This window comes from Mustela nivalis (assembly GCF_964662115.1).
Source record: "Mustela nivalis genome assembly, chromosome: 12".
Taxonomy (NCBI): Eukaryota; Metazoa; Chordata; class Mammalia; order Carnivora; family Mustelidae; genus Mustela; species Mustela nivalis.
Window position 1 is genome coordinate 55114020 of NC_139031.1, and position 25515 is coordinate 55139534.

The following is a 25515-nucleotide window of genomic DNA, read 5'->3' on the forward strand; positions in this document are numbered from 1 at the left end:
TTTATTCAAATAGTTGCCTGAAACACTGTGTAATACTCTGAAGTATGTACAAGAATGTATGCCAGTCTTCAGGCATGTTTATAAGGAAATACAACTTACTCCGTATATGGTACTCAGCACAATAAAGCATATCAGCAGCATGAATAAATTGGTATCCTGATCCTCTCATGCACAACTCTGCTTCAGTATAGCCTAAAACAAGTTTTCCTCTGTTTAAAAAAAATAGAAGAAATTGGTTATATGCAATTTTCTGTACTATGTTTTCCTTGACATTCAGAATTTTACATTAGCAAGTACAAGGAGTCAATCTCATTCATGTAACTACTTTCTTTTGTTTATGGCTGCTAACTTCAGTTTTAGATGATCTTCTTCTGAATAAAGAAAATGAAAATTAGCATGGCCAAAGATGAATCTAACAGAACAAAGTACGTAGATAAAACAAAATCTTTAATAAAAATGGATAATGCTTATACTCCATTTTGAGGGGCAAAATTTTTAAAACTTATCTGTAATCGCGTATTAGAAGAAAAACAATGACACATTTTTGATATAAGATGAAGGCTACTATCACAGTCCACTTCATAATTTTCTGGAAGTTACTAAACTTCTAGGGCTAAAAATCAAATAAAGTTTGTATGTTTTAAAAATGTAAAGCAAACCAACAGTAAAAGTCATGAGGATACTGAATCTCACCAATATAAGCAAATCATCTCTATGATACAGAAATTGTGATAAGTATTATAAAAAATTGTAAGATGATTGGTGAGCCTGATGAAATTACTTTAAAAGCCTATACTGAGAGAGTAAGAAAGAACAGTTCACATAATAACAAACAAACATTATAAGCTACACTCTGTGTCATACATGCTAAGAGAGATTTACTGCAACAAAATATACATTTAGTGAAATGAAACTGCAAGAGTTCTACTTACTTGGCATCACAAGCAGTGGGCGTAAAGTCTAGTTTGTGTTTGGTTCTAAAGATGAAATTTTTGGTCCGAATCTCAAGGATGGACGGCGGCTGAAGGGGAGTCGCTATTGCGAACAAAGCCAGCTGTGGGGGAAGTAGCGATCCATCTTTCCCTTTCTTGTTCTGTCCATGAAGATACTTTAACCTCCCTTGGAAATTCATTGCCTTAAAAAACCAAAACCAGTTCGTTACTATGAACACTTGAAAACTGCTCATTTCAAAAGGCCCAATCATGGCCATTTCCAGTATTCTTGGTGATTCTGTAGAAGTTCCTGAGGCTGACTAACGCTGTCATAAAAAGACTTTATCCACATGAAGCCCATTACAACTATCCCCAAAGGTAGTCTGAACACTATCCTAAAAGGGCCGACGAGGGAACTGCCACAACAAAATCCCCTGTCATTTTCCAAGCTCACAACCGCCCTGCCCTTTACACTTAGCCCGGTCCCCACACACTTGGCATTTGGTACGTTGTTCCTCGATGAATGAATGGTGATAAAGTCATCAAGTACACACTAGTTTTCAAAGTCAGATAAGCTATAGTCCAGAGCTCACTGTCTATTTCATAACACATGGTAAACTTTTATGTAGAGATAAAAATGTAATTTTATTAAAACACTACAATGAATAATAAAAAATCACGCCAAGAATCCAGAACTCTATTGATAGTAAAGGGCACTTTTAGAAGACAGAGGAAACAAAAATAATTTAAATGGGAACATGATCCGTTTAGTTGCTTAAAAATGTATTAACCAGGCTAAGGGATGATTCTGACTCAGTATACGATAGCAAAACAAAGAAGACAAGACCCAGTGCTACAAATTCCATCTGAGAAGATCTATTAACTGATCTAGGAAAACCATCGCCAAGCATAACTGTACTTTTGGGTCAGCCAAATTATCTTCAGAAATAAACACATCACCAAAATCACTTTTTGCTAATGTTTAAGATTTTACTATGGATCTCAAATTCCTGATAATTCACAAAAGTAATATGCATCATGCTTGCAGTTGTCTTCTCCTGTACCCAGTGGAGAGCACTGTCTTAAAGACAAAGACCACTCCCGCTGCCAGTGTCCTGCTGCAGCGGTTCAGGCTGCACGCTGGCCACTCGCACCGTGTGGCGATCCTGCAATCACGAATATGCAACCATTTTTCTAGATGCCAGCCACTGCAGCTGTGTAGAGAAGGCCATGGTGATTTTTCTGTCTGGCAAGGACTAAATCCAAAGAGAGTAAGCACCTGCTGCTAAACAGGGCTACAAACTTCTTGGTCTTCTACAATAAAAAGTCTTAAAAATACAAGGTTCTACATTATTTCACTTGTCTTTGTTACTACATCCCCAAAGATTGAGATTTTGAGATATGGAAGACACTAGAAATCTGAAAAAAGTAATCTAAGTTGCTTTCCATTATGAAATTATTTTATAAAGGAGTTTTAAAAACCATACTCAAATCTAACCAAAGAAAATGGTTTTAGTTTCCTTTTTCGCTTTCGGAAACTTAATAGTAATTGCCAGTATCATAAGATTTTGTACCTTACCAGAAAACCAGATGAATTGTCCAGCAGACATCTTAGTCGGCACACGAAGCTCCTTTCCATAACGGAAGAGTTTTCTGGAGGAAGCTGGTCTGGGGTATAACAGCCTACTGTTTGTGGCAGGCCATTAGCCTCTGTAGAAATAATACCAACACAAATTTACATGTCATTTTGCTGTATAATCAAGTGTTTGGATAGCTGAAATCTGTGTTAATTTCTAAACTGGATTCTATTCTGAACACAAAAACGAATGATCACTAATTTTCAGAAGAGTAGCCAATGAAAAGAAACCAAAATGTACGGAGTATCGCTTTTACTGCATAGAACTTTATTCAGTTTTGTTTTTATTTCTATTGTCAACAGTATCCGTATTTTCCAATGCCTTTCATCTTAAGACTTTCAGAGACTTCTAAAAGCATTGTATGTATGGTAGTTATACTTCAATAAAAAATTAAAGTAAAAGCATTGCACTGAGAAAAGTTTTTGTATACTTGCACATTCTAGTTTGCTTTTGTATTTGGTCCATTTTACAGACAGAACAATTTATACATACTTGAGTATCAACCTTATACATTTCTTCCAATCTCTCTCAATAGTATAAGTGATTTTTATAAAATATTCTACTCAGAGGGGCGCCCGCATGACTCAGTCCCGTTAAGTGGCCGGCTCTTGATTTCGGCTCAGGTCGTGGTCTCAGGGTGTGAGAACAAGCCCTGTGACCTTCTGCTCAGCAGGGAGTCTACTCTCTCTTTCTGCTGTCTGCCTCTCCCGCAACTGGCACGCTGTCTCTAAAAAAAAAAAATAAATCTTTTAAAACCACCGCACTTTCCTTTGCATTCTTACCATCAATTCTTTGTCCAGAGTCCGTACATGGTGAAGGGTTTAATGTCCAGTGTAGCTGACGCTGAAACTCACCTCGATCTTCAGTGTGAATAAGTTCATATACGCTCTGATGTATGACATCAGACTAAAGAAAAAAGATACCAGGAAACTTTTTTAAAGCACTGATTAAAACAATGTAGGTTACTAAATTAATTTCAAAATGTAGCTGGATTATTGGGTGCTTGTCAGTGGTGAGGAACGCATATCAAATGGTCACAAAGCTCTCCAGACATCCTGATGGGAGCAGCCAGAGAGAGGGGAGCACTGTGACTGGTCAGCCAAAAGTTATCTGCTATCACTTCCCTACATGAATGCTTTTCAGTCAAGTAGGTCACCTCCCTATTCCTTACTTGCAACACATTAACTTCTCATTTTTTATCCATTTATTGATAAAATATATATATTAAAAATATCTATTTTTAAAATTTAAATTTAATTAGGTAGCATATAGTACATCATTAGTTTCAGATGTAGAGTTCAATAATTCATCACATGCACACAACGTCCAGTGCTCATCACCTGCCCTCCTTAATGTTCATCATCCAGTTACTCCATCCCTCTACCCACCAACCCTCCGGCAACCCTCCAGAAACCCCTCTGTTTGTTTCCTATGATTAAGAGAGTTTCTCATGGTTTGTCTCCCTCTCTGATGACTTCCCAGTTTTTCCTCCCTTCACTTATGATCCTTTGCACTGTTTCTTATGTGCCATGTATGAGTAAAACACATGATAAATTGTCTTTCTCTGATTGACTTATTTCCCACAGCACGATATGCTCAGTTCAAAACATGTCGGGCGCCTGGGTGGCTCAGTGGGTTAAGCCGCTGCCTTCAGCTCAGGTCATGATCTCAGGGTCCTGGGATCGAGTCCCACATCGGGCTCTTTGCTCAGCAGGGAGCCTGCTTCCTCCTCACTCTCTCTCTGCCTGCCTCTCTGTCTACTTGTGATCTCTCTCTGTCAAATAAATAAATAAAATCTTTAAAAAAAAAAAAAAAACAAAAAACAAAAAACATGTCAATGTCAATCTAAGTATTCATCCTTTCTGATGGCTGAGTACTATTCCTTTGTATATATATATATACCACATCTTCTTTATCCATTCATCTGTCAGTGGACATCTGGGCTCTTTCCACCATGTGGCTACTGTGGACATTGCTGCTATAAACATTGGGGTGCATGTGGCCCTTCGGACACTACATTTGTATCTTTGGGGTAAATACCCAGTAGTGCAACTGCTCGGTTGTAGGGCAGCTCTATTTTTAACTTCTTCTAAATCCTATTTCTTTCACAAAACCTTGTCTGAAAATCCAGCCATCTTACACTTCTCTGAAGCTTAGAAGTATTATGTATTTCTTTAACTGTCCTCTAATGATTTTCTTTATATTAAATTTTTACTTCTGGTAGACTCCAGAGAGTGATGGATTATGCCTTGACAAGCCCAAAACCCCTCCTCCCCCTCTTGCCTCTCAGCAAGTCAGGCTTTGTAGCAGGCCAGGTTCCACTATCTATCTAGTTTAGCCATCTAGACTCAAACCTCCCCGTGAACTTAATCTAGCATTAAACCATCTCGATGCCACCCATTACCCAATTGCCAGAGTCCTCATCTAAAACACAGACTGCAGCACACACATTCCCTTAACAAAAACTCTTGGAGATTTCCACTGTGTATATCACATAGTTTATAAACATAAATCATAGTAGACACTGCTATTTAAACCAGCAGCTTTGGCATGACCTGTGAGCTTGTCAGAAATATAAAATCATAGGTCCCACTCCGACGTACCAAATCAGAATATCTGGAAGTGAGGCCCAAAGATTTTAGAGTTTTATATGAAGTTCTTCAACTGAGTCTTTCACACATTAGAATTTAAAAAATAACTGATATGTAAGAATAGCTAGCATTCAGGTGCACTTACAAAAACTGTTCTCAGATTAGATGTTCTTGTCCTTTAAATATGACACATACCTTACCACTCCGTATATGCACCATTTATTCAACAACATTAAACAAACCAAACACGTTCATCTCTTCAAGTTTTCTAGTCTACTGTTTACAGTACTTACATCCTTTCTTTCCTGTTGTTCCCTTTACAACTGTCTACCCATCTGAATCTTATGCTTTCAACTGGGTTAGCGTAAATGCCACTTCCTTCAGGAAAGCTTCCCTAATTAGCTAAAGTCAGAATGAAAGGTATGAGCCATGATATTTTTACCTGCACCTTTACATATGACCTCACTCATTTCATTGAGGCCACATGCCCTCTGGTATCCATAACCAGTGTGACAGCAAATACTCTCTTGTCTGCCAGCCTTCCCCCGCTGCCCTGCCCATCCAGAGCCTATCTGCCCCTAACATGAAAGTTTCTTATATATAGGAAACACAATATCCATGAATCTCATAAATATTTAAGAAAATTATTAATAATATAAAAATTATCAGCTACAAACATATAATTTATTCTATAGCATATTTTAATAGATATTTTATACATACAAATTATCATTTATATCTGTAAAGCATATGATACAAAAAAGGAGAGTCAATTTTATGGAAAAAATTTTTTCACATGGCTTGAGAAAAATACGCTTACCTGCTGAAACCCTAAGTAATCTTGTATGGTAGAAGAAGCATAGAAGACCAAAGCATCTGTGGTTACAACCAGCACAAAGCCATTCAGAGCCTACAAGGAAAAAAACTGTAAAATTAGTGATGTGACTAAATAACTATGTTGCTACTCATAAATACTGACTTCAGTTAAGGCTATTATTTTTACTGCTGGAAACTCTTCTCTTCAAAATGGTTAAAATGATTACATCTCATAAACACAGACATACCCATCTACTGTGGAATGAGAGGGATCTATTCATACCTTTTGATTTAGATAAGGAAAAGTGTACAGCTCAACTTCATGCTCAATCACAGTAACTTCAATAAAAAATTGGTTTCTTCTTTCTCCTGCCTTGGATTTTCAGCAGTTATAAATGTAGTACAGGATGAATGGTCGTGGCACCCACCGGAAACTTAAGTATTTAATAATTAACACCTTCACAATGAAATTGTCTTAAATTTCAGTTGGCAGTAACAATTACACCCATTTTTGTATTTTTTCCTTCTGAAAATATCTTCTTTGTAGAGAAGAGTAGCCACTGATTGTATGCATATTATTTTATTATTAATTTTAAATTTTATTTATCTATTTGACAGAGAGAGAGCGAGACAGGGAACACAAGCAGGGGGAGTTGGAGAGGGAGAAGCAGGCTTCCCACAAAGCAGGGAGCCCGATGCGGGGCTTGATCTCAGGACCCTGGGATCATGACCTGAGCCAAAGGCAGATGCTGAACGACTGAGCCACCCAGGTGTCCCTGCATTTTATTTTGTAAAGTGTGATTCTTGTTCAAAGAGTCAAATGAATTTAGTACTTTCCTATAAGCTCATCATGCCAGAAAGCACAAAGATAATTTAAGGTACAATACTGCACACTTTTAGACAAATATTAATTGTCAGAAATTAACCAAAAAGCCTTTAAAAAGAATATACATACACCAATTTTATGTATATCCCAAATGATCTTAAACACCATATGGAGCAAGGTTATTACTTATATTGAATTATTAGTAAATGAACAGAAAGAATATGGTCATTACATATTAAAGAGATTATCATTCTTTAGTCTTAGTCAAAAAGATGTGCCCTACTTAGCTGAACGTCATAATGAGGCTCACTTACTATTTAATATAAGAGAAATAAGCTGCAATTGATAGTGTTATTTACAGTTTCAACTGCTGTTAACTCAAAAATGAAGCTGTGGATTCTGCTAGGCACAGTAGTAAACAGCACTGGGCAGAACATGGTTAAATAAATGAAAATGACTAAAATAAATAGTGGATAATGAAAAGATACAAAAGTCTTTTTATTTTCATTTTTATTCTTTATAGAACAGCAATAAATTTAAGCTAAGCTTGAAAGTATTTTAAGTTTTTAAGAAAACTAACATTTTCTTCATGTATCTCCTCTGTTAAAACTAAAGGAAATGATTTGTCATTTAAAGTTTAATGCAAGTGGTATACTGTATCTCTGGAAACATTCTCTAAGTATCAGGGATACTCAGTTGATAATCGTGTGTTGAAAGTATGAAGTTAGATGCCATTACGGCAACTGCATGTAATGAAATATGCCATTTTCATATGTCTACAGTGTTTTTGATCATCTCTTCCAGAAGAGATCCAGCCAACCATGGTCCTAGCAAATCACATAATATGCGATGCTTCCTATTGGAAACCAATTTACAAGTGATAACCAATATAATTCATAACAGATGCATTTATTTTAAATATCTAGATGTTTCCAATTTTTAGATAATTAAAAAAGATACCAGTCTTGCATTAGTATTATTTTTATTCTCTGTCCTTGACATAGAATATGTTTATAATTTGCCTAAATATTCTAGGAGGGAAAAAAATCATTGGCCCATAATTTAAACAGCTTTACCAAATGTTTAGCATTCCATATTTGTTTATTTTCACTTGAAATAAAAGACTTCCTTATTACTTTATAACCCAAGGTGTGTGTTTAATCACATAAAGCAGCTATTATAAAAATGTTTTCCTATGATCTGAATAAGAGTCTTTATGTTTCAAGCTATTATATGCTTAAAAATCCTCAGCCAGGGATAGAAAGAAGACTCATGCTTGAATATATTTAATTTGTTTAACCTAATGAGGACAGGAGTTAATTTTCATGATTATAAAAATAATAAAAAAATGTTACAAATTGTTGGGTTACACATAAGCATTTTCAGAATGCATCAATGGAGTTACTAAAAGTTGTGGCTACTTTTGTCATGATGGCAAATTAGGTTCTTCACTCCATTCACTGCGTGGAACCAAAAATGATCACCTAAGAGTAATAGAATATATCACAGCACAAATCTCCATTCCATCTTTTTTTTCAACAAAATAAATACCTGAGAATTTTAGTTCAGAATCAAGCATCATATTAGTTTCGAGAAATAGAGCATAAAAATTAAAATATATTTTTAAAAATTAAAAAAATTAAAATATTCTCTGAGTTCTAAAACAAAAATTAGGGCTTCTAGTTATTGAGAAAATCTTTAGCATGTTGATAAGACAGACCCCATAGCTAAGAGACAATACAGTTACAAAATGCATTGAAAAATAAAATTGAGGTTAAGAACAATTTTGAAATATTAAATACAATTAACTCTTTTAATAAAGCTTTATTCCTGAAAAAGCATAGATAAATTCAATGTCTTAAATGAGAACCTTTAAAATAATGTAGGAGGTCTTGCTAGTTAAAGAAATACGACAGGGAAATTGCTAAGTAGACTTCTAATCTATTTGGTACAATTACATTTTTTCATATACTAGCATTACACCACTATTGCAGTTAGGATAAAAGTGACATAAAACACTGGGTGAGTTCTAAATAAACTAGAGTAACTAAAAGACTGATTCATTAATCCTTCATTTACCATGTCTTTATTATGAGAAACTCTATTTACCAGAATTTACCTGTAGTAAGAACTCTCCTTCTTGCAAGTGCAGGCCTTCTCTGAATTTTGTTCGGCAGTTTTCCTGGACTTCATTTCTGTCAGCTGGGGAGGACTGTAATGCAACTATGGAGAAAAGGGAAAAGCAATGATAATAGTAAGTAGTTAGCCAAATAACTGATTTCAAAGGAGTATCATGGAAAATCTCTATATACCTCACAAAGACACAATCTAAAATATTGTTGCCCATTAGTACTAAGTAAATAATCCTTTGTCAATGAGTGGTTTCCAAATCAGTGGACAGATTGCTAAAAATAATTACAAATAATTAATTTATAAAAAAATAATAAAATAATTTATTAAAAATCATTGGTGATGAGTTCATTTTATATAACTTAAGAGTTTTAAAGAATTGCATGGTGACACTATAAAAACTCTTCCCGGGGAGGAGTCAAGATGGCGGAGAAGTAGCAGGCTGAGACTACATCAGGTAGCAGGAGATCAGCTAGACAGCTTATCTAAAGATTGCAAACACCTACAAATCCAACGGGAGACTGAAGAGAAGAAGAACCGCAATTCTAGAAAGAGAAAATCAACCACTTTCTGAAAGAGCGTAAGGAATAACACAGAGGACTTTGGGAGATGAAGAGAAGTGAGTTGGGGGAAGTCGGAGGGGGAGACAAACCATGAGAGACTGTGGACTCTGAGAAACAAACTGAGGGTTTTGGAGGGGCGGGGGTGGGGGTTAGGTGAGCCTGGTGGTGGGTATTAAGGAGGGTACGTATTGCATGGAGCACTGGGTGTGGTGCATAAATAATGGATTCTGGAACACTGAAAAAAAAAATTAAAATAAAATGTGAATCCAATAAGTCACTCAAATTCCAAATAAATAAATTTATAAATTCACTATGTTCTAGAATAAATGGAAGTAATTATGATTGCACTAAATTAGTGCAGCATTAATTAACATTGCTAATTTTTTGTATAGAATTATGTCAAATAATAACACTAATAAAATGTAAATATTAAAAAAAAAACCAAACTCTTTCCACTCCTATTCCTTTACTTATGAGAATAAGGTTCCTCAGAACATAAACTGTAAAAAAGATTTAAGTATCTAAATATAGATCTAAACAGTGACCTTGTAGTGGTGAGGAGAAAGAATCAGCCATCAGCCTTATTATGAAATATATTTCCTTTAAGTTTAGAATCCTCCTGTCTAGCTTAGAGTACAAAGCAGTTAGTATTGTTACTAGAAGCTTGTTAAATTTATAAATCAACTCATGGAGAATTTTTTTTCCAAAGTGTTGGTATCACTTTTCTTTTTAAAGGTGGATTTATTTTGTTTTTTTGATTTGTTTTTATATTTATTTATTTATATAACTACTGGTGTCAAGGTTACAGGTCTGTGATTCATCAGTTTTATATAATATCCATTGCTCACGGCATCACATCCCCTCCTAATGTCCATCACCCAGTCACCCCTTTCCCTCCAGCAACTCTCAGTTTGTTTCCTATGATTAAAAGTTTCTTATGGTTTGTCTCCTTCTCTACTGTTATCTTGTTTTATTTTTTCCTCTCTTCCCCTATGATCCTGTTTTGTTTCTTAAATTTCACGTAACAATAAGATCATCTGATAATTGTTTGTCTTCGATTGACTTATTTCACTTAACATAATACCCTTTAGGTCCATCAATGTCATTGCAAATGGAAAGATTTCATTTCCTTTGATGGCTGCAACTCATGGAGAATTAACATATTTATGATTTTGAATCATTCTATCCAAGAACACATATGTGTTTCCTTCTGTTCAAATCTGCATTTTTTGTTTCACCAGAGTATTTTAAAGTTGTTCTCAAGACAGATTTGAACATTAATTTTTATGATTATTCCTACATATTCCATCTTCTAAAGTGGTTTATTCTTCATTATTATCTTCTAAGTGCTTGTGGGTTGTGTATGTAAGGGAAAGTCTGATGTCCTGGCGGGATGTCTCTGGAGGTAGCAGGTTGTAAGACTTTCTCTCCTCCCTCCCATCTCTCTTCTTCATTGCACATGGGTGTGGATGTGGGTACCTGCTTGTGCATGTCTAGTCCAGGAGGCAACATCTCTGAAGAGTAATAACAGCCACTATGTACTTAATTAGAATTTTCCTAAGCACTCTCAAATATCATTTCATTTAATATTGGTAAACGACAGAATTAAGTCCGAATCTTAGTTCTGCAACTTACTAAATGTGTAGGCTCTCTGAGCCTATGTCCCAATATTTGAACTGGTAACTGAAAACAAACAGCAAAAATCCATCTTGCCAGGTTATTGTGAAAAATAATGAGAATATATGTGAAGTTCCTGGCATACAGCAGTTCAGCAGTAGTTCAATAAATGATAACTTTAATTATTAGCAGTATTTCCCAGATCCTGTAGACTATCTTGTTATAAAGTATAACCTTTTCAATACAATTACAATATATTTCCAATTTTCTTATCTATTTTTTAACCTTCACTATTTAAATAAGAGAAATCATTAAACGAAATGGACTTTGACATTCCTTTTAAGACTTATTTCATTAGATTTTTATTGTGCCAAAGATAATCTGGCTCGGTGAAAAACGAGATTTACTAATAACCAGATTTTCTCTCAGTTTGAGCAAAGCCTCACATATAACACATGTTCATGGTGAAGTCTATTTTCTGGTAAATCAGTGCATGTGTCACTCTGTAATCTTATGCCAAGTTCTTGCCTTTGCAGAACCTGAAACATACCGCTTTTAAAGAAGAGGCCAAAAGTTTGGCCTCTGAATGTAACAATTTCAAAAGGCCAGAGAACATATTTCCTTAGGCCAAAAAAATAGTTTGAAGTACATAAATTGATCTAACAGTTAATCAAGACCAAAGGAAATGCTTAATATTTCTCACTGAAAAGAAGACAAAAAGAGCTTTTCTCCCTTCCTGTTCTGCTGCTGCTTGCTCTCTAATGGGCAAATTTCACTGAATCCATTAAAAACTCAAAATGTCGGGGTTAACTACACTGTTACTTTTCCAAAAGCTCCAGTATGAGGCAACATTTAAGTGTTATAGCAAATAGCAGAAAGATTTATCATTAAAAAGAAAACAACAAAACCCAATCCCTCACACTGCAAAAAGCAGCAAAATAATTGTAAAAATGGATAGATGTTACTAGTATCAAATTTTAAAATGTCGAAATTATCTTACCAGGAATCATTTAAAATTAATCTTTAGTTAATAGAATCAATGTCAGTTCCAACTAGAGTTACAGGACCACTAAGACCATTCATTTCAGAGTAATTAATGATTTCTTTCTGGCCGTGTATTGGGGATATTGGTCAACATAATAAGACATCAGACAGACTCTGCCTTTAGTTGGGAATATAAGTTAGGAAATAAAGAACTAGAAAAGAAAGTCAGAAACATTAAGTAGCACAATGGGATTTAATTAAAGTATCACAGGAACTTGAATGAAAAAATAAAGAACTTTTTAAACAACAGTGCTTACAGGTATAAATGTTGGGAGGTTAAATATTTAATATGTTAAGCAGGAAAAGTGACAAGTGCATACTCAGGAAGGATCACTACGGAGTTCTTCTAAAAATATTTCTGTTGTTCTTATATTTTCAAGGTTAATAACTAGTAAAGGATTTAGGTAAATACTGTGCAAAGATGAGTCCAGGAAAGATGAATTCCCTTTGCATTCTCATCTTAAAAATACACTAATGTGACTTTTATGTAATCTTATTTTATGTTGGGACCTCTTGACCCAAACTATGCAATTTTTGCCCTTCCTTGAAGTTTTCCTCTATTTCTTGATCTTCTTAAAATTGTTAAAACCACCTTAATACTAGCCACTTTCATGTATACATTTCTTGCCTTGATTAGAAAGGAAAAGAAGAGTAAGATGACGTGGGGTACTGTCACCAGTATCCTTCCTACCATCTAAGTGACTTTAAATAATTTCTTTAGTAATAATATGTGATACTTACTGGGCACATACTGTATGCCAGCAAGTTTCCATATATTAGAGCTTATTAATCTTTATAATAATACTTTATGAGACTGGTATTATTTTGTCCTTTCAGTGAAACTGAGACTTGGGTTATGAAACTGTCTCCAGGTCACAGAGTTTGAAGTAACAGAGCCTAAATTAAACCCAGGTAGCCTGATCCTACATGTTCAAACAGTTACTAACCAACTACTGGACCTCTTCCCTATGCCAACCACCTGTGACCTGTAGTGTCTTCATCTGAATGTGACGACAATGATACCAAATTCTTGTCAGAGCTAAAATAAGATGTACAGTACCTAAGTAATGCCTGGAAGCCACAATTTACAGCTCAGAATAGAGATAATGGGCTATAAGCTGAGTTGATATACCCTCAAATCTTTAAGAAAAGCTGACACTAGGATATAAAATCAAAGCTCAGAAATCAGTTGCATTTCTATACACCAACAGCAAGACAGAAGAAAGAGAAATTAAGGAGTCAATCCCATTTACAATTGCACCCCAAACCATAAGATACCTAGGAATAAACCTAACCAAAGAGGCAAAAAACCTATACTCAGAAGACTAGTACTCATGAAAAAAATTGAGGAAGACACAAAGAAATGGAAAAAATTTCCATGCTCATTGATTGGAAGAACAAATATTGTGAAAATGCCTATGCTACCTAAAGCAATCCACACAATTTAACACAATCCCTATCAAAATAACGTTTTTTTCAAAGAAATGGAAGAAATAATCCTAAAATTTATTATATGGAACCAGGAAAGACCCCAAATAGCTAGAGGAATGTTGAAAAAGAAAACCAAAGTTGGTGGCATCACAATTCCAGACTTCAAGCTCTACTACAAAGCTGTAAATCATCAAAACAGTATATATACCATCAAAACTGGCAAAAAACAGACACATAGATCAATGGAACAGAATAGAGAGCCCAGAAATAGACCCTCAACTCTATGATCAACTAATCTTCGACAAAGCAGGAAAGAATGTCCAATGGAAAAAAGACAGTCTCTTCAACAAATGGTGTTGGGAAAATTGGACAGCCACATGCAGAAAAATGAAACTGGGCCATTTCCTTACACCATACACAAAATATAGACTCAAAGTGGATGAAAGAACTCAATGTGAGAAAAGAATCCATCAAAATCTTTGAGGAGAACAGAAGCAGCAACTTCTTCGATCTCAGCCATAGCAACCTCTTCCTAGAAACATCACCACAGGTAAGGGAAGCAAAGGCAAAAATGAACTATTGGGACTTCATCAAGATCAAAAGCTTTTGCACAGCAAAGAAAACAGTCAACAAAACCAAAAGACAACCGACAGAATGGGAGAAGATATTCGCAAATGACATAGCAGATAAAGGGCTAGTATCCAAAATCTATAAAGATTGTATCAAACTGAACTCCCAAAAGACAAATAATCCAGTCAAGAAATGGGCAGAAGACATGGACAGCTCCACAAAGAAGACCTCCATATGGCCAACAGACATGAAAAAGTGCTCAACATCACTCAGCATCAGGGAAATACAAATCAAAACCACAATGAGATACCACCTCATACCAGTCAGAATGGCTAAAGTTAACAAGTGAAGAAACAAAGAAACAACAGACATTGGTGAGGATGTGGAAAGGGGAACCCTCCTACGCTGTTAGTGGGAATGCAAGCTCGTGCAGCCACTCCGGAAAACAGCATGGAGGTTCATCAAAAATTTGAAAATACAGGTACCCTATATCCCAGCAATTGCACTACTGGGTATTTACCCTAAAGATACAAATGTAGTGATCCAAAGGGGCATGTGCACCTGAATGTTTATAGTAGCAATGTCCACAATAGCCAAACTATGGAAAGAACATAGATGTCCATCAACAGATGAATGGATAAAGAAGATGTGGTATATATATATGCAATGGAATACTATGCAGCCATAAAAGAAATGAAATCTTGCTGTTTGCAATGACGTGGATAGAACTAGAGGGTATTATGCTGAGTGAAATAAGTCAATCAGAGAAAGACAATTATGGTGTCCCTGATATGAGGAATTTGAGAGGCAGGGTAGGGGATTGTTGGGGGTAGGGAAGGAAAAAATGAAACAAGATGGGATCTGGAAGGAGACAAACCATAAGAGACTCTTAATCTCAGGAAACAAACTGAGAGCTGCTGGGAGCAAGGGGGTAGGGATAGGGTGGTTGGGTTATGGACATTGGGGAGGGTATGCGCTACGGTGAATGCTGTGAAATGTGTAAGCCTGATGATTCACAGACCTGTACCCCTTGGGCAAATAATACATTATATGTTAATAAAAATAATTTTTTAAAAAAGAAAGAAAAGCTGACACTAAAAAGAGAATCTATTAGGACTGCTATGACGACTATACAACATAGATTTGAAAGTACTTCACAATTGTAAGTTATTATAAAAATTATATGCATAATCAGATTGCACAGGATACTTTAAACATTATATCACTAGAATTAAATTCACATTTGATAGGAAAAAAATGTAGTATCTGAAAATAAGTCACAGCCAATTCTGCTACTCGAGAAGCATTTGCTATAACAAACAGACATATGATAAAATCCTCCCCATCTGCAAGAATACTCTACCTTCCAAAATATGAAGATCTGACTTTAGACAGCCTGTGGAATATTAAGATAATAAAGCACTGAAATATTTCAATTATTTCCCCTCTTTGAGAGATCAGTGAAGCAACTATACAAGAATTTGATCTAACCGATGAAGGAATTTAGAATGTAAATATTATCACAGCATTATCAAATGGTCATTTTACCGACTGATTCAAGTTTTTCTCCCACAAGAATTTAACCATATCCATTTGCTATATGGCATTTTCCTTCCTTATACATCTAAGCTTGGATTTCCACTTCTCCCTACAAGCCAACTATTTTCTCTTTGAAAAACATGCTCTGAATCGTTCAACAGAGAATTTCATAAGGGAGAAATACTGGCATGTGGTAAACTATATTTTGAATGTTACTATAGTTTTCAATTAAACAGAAAGATGACATGGTAAATATCTTGTGCCAGGAAAAAGCATAAGACTTTTAAATCTCTTTGTGTTGATACAAATTAAATTTATTTTATAGTAATATTTATCATCTCCTTTATTACTTCTGGCAGAAAAAGTTAAATTCCATTCCCTCAGTGATAGAAGCATAAAGGAAAGCAAAGCGATCACTATAAAATTCAACCACATAAACCTCTATAAATTAGAAAGAGTTAAGTAATACAATATTTCTCAAAAATAAAGAAAACAGTCCTAGCTTAGTCCAGGATGAATTAGTATTTAAATAATATATTAAGTGTACCTAAGGAGAGGTTTTTCTATGTGCTTTGGGGTAAGAGAGAGACATTTCATTTCAACACAAAGTTTTTATTTATTTATAAATATAGTGTTCTTTTGAGGGGAAGAAGGAAGAGTCTGAAACTAAAGAAGACTACACTATAGCCTAAGTTTTCTAAAACACAAAGATTAGGTCTACACAGTTTACACAATAGTTTCTGATGATATTAAGAGGTTTTTTGTTTTTTGTTTTTTTTCCTACCTAGAAATTTCTAATCACCAAGGCAGAATGAAACTAAATTCAGACTTTCAAAAATGCACATGTTTGTTTATATCTTTATGATTGAATATAGGTTGCATAACCGTAGTTTACAGTCTTTTTAGCAAATCTTAAAAAACATCATCTTAAAGCTGAGTAAGTCCTTAAAAGTTAGACCTATTCCAGCTCTCAATTAAGTGGAAACCAACTTCCAAAGATGTTTAACATTTTCCCACTTTCAAATTTCATTATACACAATTCCACGCAACTGTGTTAGGTCACTGAATTAACAGAACCAACAAGAGCAGTTAGTTTTCCTTTTCAGTTGGGAAGGAGTTGCACTGAGCTTTCCACATATATAAGAGTGGAATTCAAACTGCATTCTGCAGCAGACTTTAATCAAGTAGAGCAGTGACTCTCAAAATTTCAGACATTAGAATCAACAGGAAGGCTATGGCTATTAAAACACATTGCTGCACTTCACTCTAAAATTTCTGCGTTACCTAGACAATTATCATATGGTTTCACTTATTTGAGGACATTAGGAGCAGGAAGGGAAAAATGAAGGGGGGGGTTAGAATCAAAGTGGGAGACTAACCATGAGAGACTGTGGACTTGTGGATTCCAGGAAACAAACTGAGGGTTTTAGAGGAGACGGGGGTAGGGGGATGGGTTAGCACAGTGGTGGGTATTAAGGGGGGCATGTATTGCATGGAGCACTGGGTGTTATACACAAACAATGAATCATGGAACACTACATCAAAAACTAATGATGTACTGTATGGTGACTAACATGACGCAATAAAATAAAAAATATATAAATAAATAAAATTTCTGATTTAGGAGGTTTAGGGTGGGTTTTTATGGTTTGCATTGCTAAGAAGTTCCCAAGTGATGCTGAGGACCAGGTGCCATGTTTTAAGAATCAGTGACATCAGAAATTCATGATCTTGGAAATTCACAGTTTTGGAAATAACTTAGAAATGTTACAGATCTCACTGCTTTATTATTTTCTAAAATTATCATTCCTCTACTTAAAGAGTGCTCTTATTAATAGGAATGTCTTCAGGAAATAACTCAATGCCAATTTTACAAAGATCAAAAGAGAAGCACAAAATTTAAGACTGACACAAAGAATCAGAATTCTGTATGTATACAAATACAGCAAGTAGGCACTCTGCCCAGCATTTATAGCCTCACCAAAACAAGCCATGTCACCTCTCCCTGAATAAATTGTCTAGATTTAAGTGTGTGCCACTTCTGAAAAAGGAAACAATATGGGGGAATAAGTTATTACATATTATGCTAAAAGGCTAAAAAGTTTATTAGCAAAGTTTCCATCTCTAAATCAAAATACAAAATTAATTCAAGAGATTGTCAGATGATATGACAACCAGGTCTGAATGGCCTCTAAGCATATTCCACAATGGCCACAAAATTATCCATTAAAACAAGTAAAATATCAGTATTCCACAAGAAATAATTACAATTTATATAATAATTTTAATTATAAAATTGATTTCACACATCTCATTTTTTAGGATAAATCCACCACAAACTTAAAGCATGGGGCACACAAGCATTCTTACTGTCCATGCTGATAAGATGAAGACCCTGGGCAACAGTGAGGTTAAAGGTCATCTCTAAGGCCACAGGATTAGCCTCCATGTCTCCTGCTTGTCAGTGCTTTTGTTCTATGACAATCTCCCTCCACCATGCTAAGTTAAAGAGAAGGAATGCTGCCTCCGTAACATATAGACCAAGACATATGACACCAGGCACTACCAACAATCCAGCTGACAAAAGTATATCTGTAAAACTGACCATAATAGGCACCCCCACTGAATAAGAGAAAATTTGAGGCTAGAAGAAACCAGAATAATCCAATATAATTTTTGGTTAAATTGATTTGATGTGACACTTGTTTCCTTTCTCAACTTCCCACTGCAAATACCTAAATGGTTTTCTGGCTTCTATGGACAATCAAGGACCATAATAACTACTCCTGTAGTATTAAGATTTTTTTGTATGGACTTTAATTTCATTTTAGTTTATACTTTCAAGTGCAATTTTCTTTTGACCCCCTAATTTAAGAACTTGAAACACCAAATGAAGGCATCTTTATGCAAACTATCACCTCAGCACAGTTTTATATTCTATATACACACAGATTTGCTTTCCTCAACTTCTATTCATACTTAAAACATCTCATCTCTGATATCTTTCCTGTTATTCTATTTGCTCTCCTCTGGAATATTTTATTCACTTTCATAATTTAGAGTATTATTCCCACTATATTACAATGACTCCAAAATCTAAATCTCCACCTATGAATAAATGAATTTCAGTTACTGATTTTAAATGGTTGATCAAAAAGTAGAAAAGCTGTGTAAGAGCATGCTTTAAAAATAAGACATAAACATGACTACTACATAAAATGTTTAGTGGTAACATAACTGCATTTCACCACAGGCTCTTGTTTGTGCTCTAAGTGAATACAGTTTCTGAAACACTATAACAGGAAGATGTTATAGATTTCTACTAACCAGATCACAAAGCCACATAAAAAAATCAAACAAATTAACTACTTGTTTGTTTGGAAATACTTGTCAAAGCAAACGAATACTCAGTGATGAAAATATCCTATATAAAATACTAAATTTATTCATAGAATCTGGGACACCTGGGTGGCTCAGTTGGTTTAGCATCTGACTCTTGATTTCAGCTCAGGTCATGATCTCAGGGTCATGAGATCAACCCTGCAGCATCCCAGCTCTGTGTTGAGCACATGGCCTACTTGAGATTCTCTCTTTCTCACTCCCTCTGCCCACCCACCCCTGCTCATACTCGCTCTAAAAGTAAATTTTAAAAAAATTCATAGAACCTAATGAATCTACGTTAGAATATTTGAAGAAAAGAGAAATTAAATTCCTTATCCAAAAAGATCATATTATTAAATGTAAGAGCCAGGATTTAAATACAACTTCAACTAGACTCAATAAGAATATTCTACTATTCTTTTTATTCAACCATGTTTCAATTTGCAGAGATTTGAGAACAAAGGCCATGCATTAGAATTTAAAAGAATTTATAAATTTTATAGCTTTAGTTTTAGAGGCTATCATGAATGTTATAATTAGTTACATGCTTTAGAATATGAATTCTGGGGGAAAAAAGGCTCAATTATAAAAAAGTAGATAATACCAGAGATAGATGAAACAATACTATATGATGATTTTGAATGTGCTCATCTTTTAGGCAAACCACCACAGATATTTCTAGAATTAAGAAATCATATTTGCTGTAATACTTTGATACCAAAATTTTTGTAAACTACTTGGTATACAGTGACTTTCAAGTATAGCAATGCAGGTAAAAGTAGCATACAAATCCCATGAATGAAAAGCATACATATAAAACCACCAAACTTTAAAAAGTTTCAACTTCACAAGTGCTTTTTATATAATTCATTTCTCTGCTTTTTCAAACTCATTTTTCACATGTATGTTTCTCAAGATAGTGTTCTGGGTTACACAGCAAAACAGGATTGAAATCCAGAGAAACACACAAGCTGAAGATGAATAAACACAATAGCTCTCTTTTGAAAACCTAATGAACTGGAAATGAACTGTTAAATAACTTAAAAAAGGAAGATGAAGAAAAGAGCACAGATAATTTTTAAATTTAAAATAAAGTCAACAGGGGCGCCTGGGTGGCTCAGTGGGTTAAGCCTCTGCCTTTGGCTCAGGTCATGATCTCAGGGTCCTGGGATCGAGCCCCGCATCGGGCTCTCTGCTCAGCAGGGAGCCTGCTTCCTCCTCTCTCTCTCTCTCTGCCTACTTGTGATCTCTCTCTGTCAAATAAATAAATAAAATCTTAAAAAAAAAAAATTAAAAAATTAAAAAAAATAAAAATAAAAAATAAAATAAAGTCAACAAAGATCCCTGGTAAACAATGAGATCGAATAAATGTGAGCTCATCACATCATGTAAATTACCTGTTGTCATCGTCCCCTCTCAGAGCATTTTTTGACTTCGTGAATTTAGAACATTCCAATAAGTAAATATTACACTTTATAAAATGATTGTTTTAAGTATGTGTAATGATTGTTTTAAGTATGTGTAAGAATCGGATGTCGTTCTCCTCTGTCACCTAGTTCTTAAACTAACCAGAAACTGTTCCCTATAAAGGCAGGAGCTGGGAATTAGAAACTCAGGTCCCCAAACTCACTTCTGTCAGGCTTCCTAACACCTAGACAAAATTAACTCTTTCTTGTTTCTAAGTTTTCTTACCACAGATTAAATTTATAGACCTCGGTTCTAAAGATGCCACAAAGAATAACCAATGACTAAGATATAATGGAGGAAGTAAAAAACCTCACAGGTAACAATTAAATTTTAGTGGTGTGATATGTACTATGAATATTTTACTGAAATAACAAATATTACATGCCACTGATCCCTACTATTGCCTCACTAAAAGAAAACTTCTTTGCCTTTTCTACCTCATTAGATACTTGGGTCTCAGCAGAGATATGAATTAACCATACCCATGTTTTTAATTTTGGGGATGTTGTCCAAAGGTAAAATAATTTAAACACACACACTTATATAATGATGCATGTTTTAAAAAGTGATAATGAAATTTAACCCAATTTTTTTTATGTGCTGCAAGTGCTCTTTCTAAGAATAAACACTACCATACTGATTCCGATTGGTCAACAAGCCCAATGTCCGCTGTTCGACCAGGCACTAAGAGACACAATACGGGAGGAAACAAGCCTTTCCCTTTGTATCAACCAATTTCAGAAGCTGGGCTATAACCACCCAAATCCTAGTCTCCCCAAATAAACTATTATTGATCATAGTCATTAAATTATTTAAACTTATTAGATATCTTCCCTCTCAGAGGTAACATGGTATTTGAGTTTAATACTCATTTTGTGCAAAAAAAAAAAAAAAAAAACCCAAAACCAAAAACAAAACCTATTTTGTGACTTTAAGGCTCCACTTTTCTTTTTATAACAAAGCAAGGTTTAATCTTAACATTTTAGATTTTGGTGAAAAAGTCTGAAAATAATTTTAAAGATTTTAGGCTTTCAGCCTGTATTTCCAGGACCCAAGTCCACACTGACTTGTCAGATCACAGCTCCATTTGGTCATTTAACTGTCTTCAGGTCTGCACTAACTTAATCGGTCTTGAGAGGCAAAAATGGCCCTTTACCATGTTTAATTACTAACATCAGAAAACATCAATTTTGGATTTGGGGTATTTATTTTCTAAAAAAAACACTAAAGGCTCTACGGAGAAACCTCAAAGATACGTAATTTCTAGAAGTCTTCCAGGGAAAAAAGTAGGTAACACAGAAATGCAGTGTTACTGTGGAAACTGAATAGAACTTAAACAGCTTTTGCTATTTTAATTAGTCTCTCCTTATTAATATATTGAGGTTATTAATCCTTAAAACATGTCTACATGTGTCCACTGTGCAGAAACTAGAAATAAAGTATCACCTTATTCTGGAATTTTTAACCTATCAAATTTACAAAGGGAGTGATTTTTTAAAAAACACTGAGTCTATTTGCACATTCCATCTATGCTGACAAAAATTTTAAAAGTACCAAGATTGCCAGACTGCTGGGAGGTACAAAAGGAGCATCCAACGAAGAAGAAAACAACCAGTGAACCACGAACAAGATAATACCCGTAAAGAGAAGGCAAAGGAGCAAAGAGATAGCTAACGAATGCAAAAGGGAGTACTGATTTGAGAACAGTAACAGTTGATACTAATTTGTCCTAAAAAGATGTATGTAGCTTTCACATTTGCATCCTTAAGTCCTTATACACGTTTCACTGTACGAGCCAGCCAATCAGAGGCCATGTACAATATTCTATGGCTATAATTCCACAAAATATTTCTCACATCTGTTTATTTATAAATAGAGATGAAGATAACTGATGGAATGAATAACTATAATTGGCTACTAACAGATTATCTGGAAAGAACAAAATATTACAGTAAGTTCTAGACCTATATTTTTAAGTACCTAATCTAGAATTTCAATTTTTGCATTTTACATTGTCTTTCAGAAGTAAGTTAGTGAAACTGAGATAATATTTACTGACCGCCTACCATGGGTCAGACATTGCTCTAAGTGCTTAAGATACAGCAGTACACATAATATCCCTAAGGAGTTTCCATTATATTTAGTGAAACAGGCGTAGTACTTTTAACTACACCAGAAAAACCACAGCATGATAATATAAAAATGAAAAATTTTATAATGATTAGCTCATCTGCAGCATAAACAGAATATGAAGTAAAAAATAATTCCCTGAAGAGTCTCTTCATTATCTAGAAGATACACAGTTCTAGAGTTTTCAAGGATTAAACATCCAAAGATTTTCTCAATTAGTTCTTCAGCTCAAACCAAAACCAGTATGTAACAAAACTTCAGATCTTTTTACTTCCCTTGAAAATGCTACCTAAGTATTGCATTAATAATATTGAATAGGTACATTTCTAAAGGGTTTCCCATACTCTATTTGCTGAGACACTATTAGAACTATTAGAGAACAGAAATCTTTTTCCTCCTTTTTCTTTTTTGTGAATTCAGCACCCACACTATTTAGAATAAAGTGTAATATCAAATTACAAGGAAATTGCTTCTTACTTTACCATAACTAAAAAATACTTAAATCTTGTTCAAGTACTTCTAAGTTATATCTCACAATGTTTTGACTAATTAGAAATGGATAGATATTATTGTACTTAAACTAGAAGTGCTCTTTTCAGACCATCAGAGCAGTAAGGTCACGGCTCCAGAGTTTAAGAAGATCCACCCAACCTGGATTATTTAAACTCGCAATAAATAGATGTATTTTCTTGGAAAAATATCTATTGTTACAGTAAAACTTGAGTTTCCTTTCTAACAAGATTGTATGATTACTCGTTTATATTGTTCTTTCCGCAGGAATTCACACACCCCCTGTTTGCATCCTGTTATTCACTTAGAGCTTCCCTTCACTTCGCTATACTGTTTCCCTAATAGTGGGAGACTGGCTTTAACTACACATAAAAATCCTCATCAGTCAACATGCTCCAAGTCTCCTTGTTTGCACCATTTAGTATATGTGCAGGTCTTAGGAATTATCTTGAAAAATTTGTTGTCTTTGTCCTTATAAACTATCGCACTGCCTTTCTACATCATGGAGGTCTGGAGAAGACTATGGGATCTTTTCTACTGATTATTTCCCTCACCTTCCACCTAATTCTGTACCTGTATTGAACAACCTATGAAACTACTTAGGATATGTACTCCACTGAAACCTAAGCAAACACATTTACAGTCTTCCCAAAATTTTATACATTTCAGTTTGTCTTTCTGAAGGCAAAGAAAAAAAATTTTAAGACATAATTTCAGACATAATCAATTAAATATACAGACATAATCAAAGCCAAGTTAAATCAGTGCCTCAGACTCACCTAGGATACATATGAAAAATACAGATTCCCTGGTTCTACATAGGAACTACACAGAATCAGCATAAGAGGAACATGCCCGAGAATCTGTTAATTTTTATAGGCTTTCCATGTTATTCTCATACATAATGTAGTTAAAACATCAGTAATGCAAAGGATGTAAAATTAAAGGTAATGTAATTGATGAAGGAATGACACAGGGTAATAAGATCCTTCTGTTAAATTCACTGAACCAGAATAAAAAATAAACTCATTAATCAAAAGTTTAGGAAATAATTTTTAATACCTAAGAACTCCGTAATGAGCCCTGCTAAGCTATTGCATTCTTTATAAGGTAGGCTTAGAATGTCCTTTACTTGAGGTACTGAACAGGACAGACATGTCTAACCATGAAAAAAAAAACATATATATGCATATATATATAAATTTATACATTAAATATGCATATATTATCTTAATTAGCGCAAGCACGTGCGCGCGCGCGCACACACACACACACACACACACACACACACACACACAGCCTAGAAAAGAGTAATGATTTTATTACTTAAATGGCAGCTGGCTACTCGCTAAGCTGCTTCAATCCTGATCCATCACTTTTAAACAGAGCACAAAAAATACATTTTTTTCCACTTTTTAACATTTATAGTTTGATTACCCATTACAGAGGAGCAGAAAAAGAAAAAGGCAAAATGACTAACATCAATTCATCTTTACCAGAGTCAAGGAATAACATCTCTTTGGCTTCTAGGCTGTAAAATCTCTAAGGGCAGGGACCACATCCTACATGTCATGGAACCCCTCCACCCAAAGATCAAGCCATGAGCACCGCACATGAAGAAATGCTGAGGGTTAGGATAGCATTCCACAAAGCCAGGAATGCCTCAAGGTTACAGTCTACAACAGGGGCTCCCAAACTGCCACATGCATCTAACCCACCACTCGACCAGAGTTTGACTCTGCAGGTCTAGGGTGGTGCCCAAGACCTGGCATTTCTAACAAGTTCCCAGGTGACACTACTGCTCTTGTTTGGGGACGGCACTCTGAGAGCCACAGATCAGGGGAAAGTCTTCAGGATTCATTATATAAATGATTCCAGGAAAGAGAAGTAACTGTCCTATGGTTCGGAAAAACAACACAGGACATCTAGAAACCAGGGTTCTAGTCCCAGAGCTATCACAAAATGACTATTTAGTTGATAAACATACACACGCACACCACTGAATACCACATAATCCATCTCCAAGATGAAGAATCTGGTGTAGATGAAAACGGAAAACTCAAAGACTTGATAAGTCAGAAAAAAATTAAGTGTCACTATAAAACCCTGAACCGCATAATCTTCCCTGAAAGGATCATTCTCATATCAATGTATATTGCCCAAACCACAACTGTTAAACAACATGGCTTTGATCCAAGATAAAGAACATACACAGCAAGCAAAGGAAAAAAAAATGTCCAGACTAAGCACTCAAACCATTTAAATATAAACCTAAAGGGAATTAACTGTTTTGCAATATTCTAAACACAAATTATAAATTCAAGCATCTGT

The 25515-nt window shown here is 34.9% G+C and overlaps 1 protein-coding gene across 1 annotated transcript in view; it reads right to left on the reverse strand.

Moving 5' to 3' along the window:
* The window catches only part of AHR (aryl hydrocarbon receptor), a 50076-nt gene that overhangs the window by 11577 nt on the left and 12984 nt on the right, over window positions 1–25515 (reverse strand). Inside the window, exons 3-8 of the mRNA XM_082693004.1 lie at window positions 8922–9025; window positions 5981–6070; window positions 3352–3475; window positions 2512–2642; window positions 933–1135; window positions 100–209 (exon numbers count right to left, since the gene is read on the reverse strand). Of these exons, the coding sequence (XP_082549130.1) occupies window positions 100–209; window positions 933–1135; window positions 2512–2642; window positions 3352–3475; window positions 5981–6070; window positions 8922–9025 (762 nt within the window). The remainder of the gene's footprint in view (window positions 1–99; window positions 210–932; window positions 1136–2511; window positions 2643–3351; window positions 3476–5980; window positions 6071–8921; window positions 9026–25515) is intronic.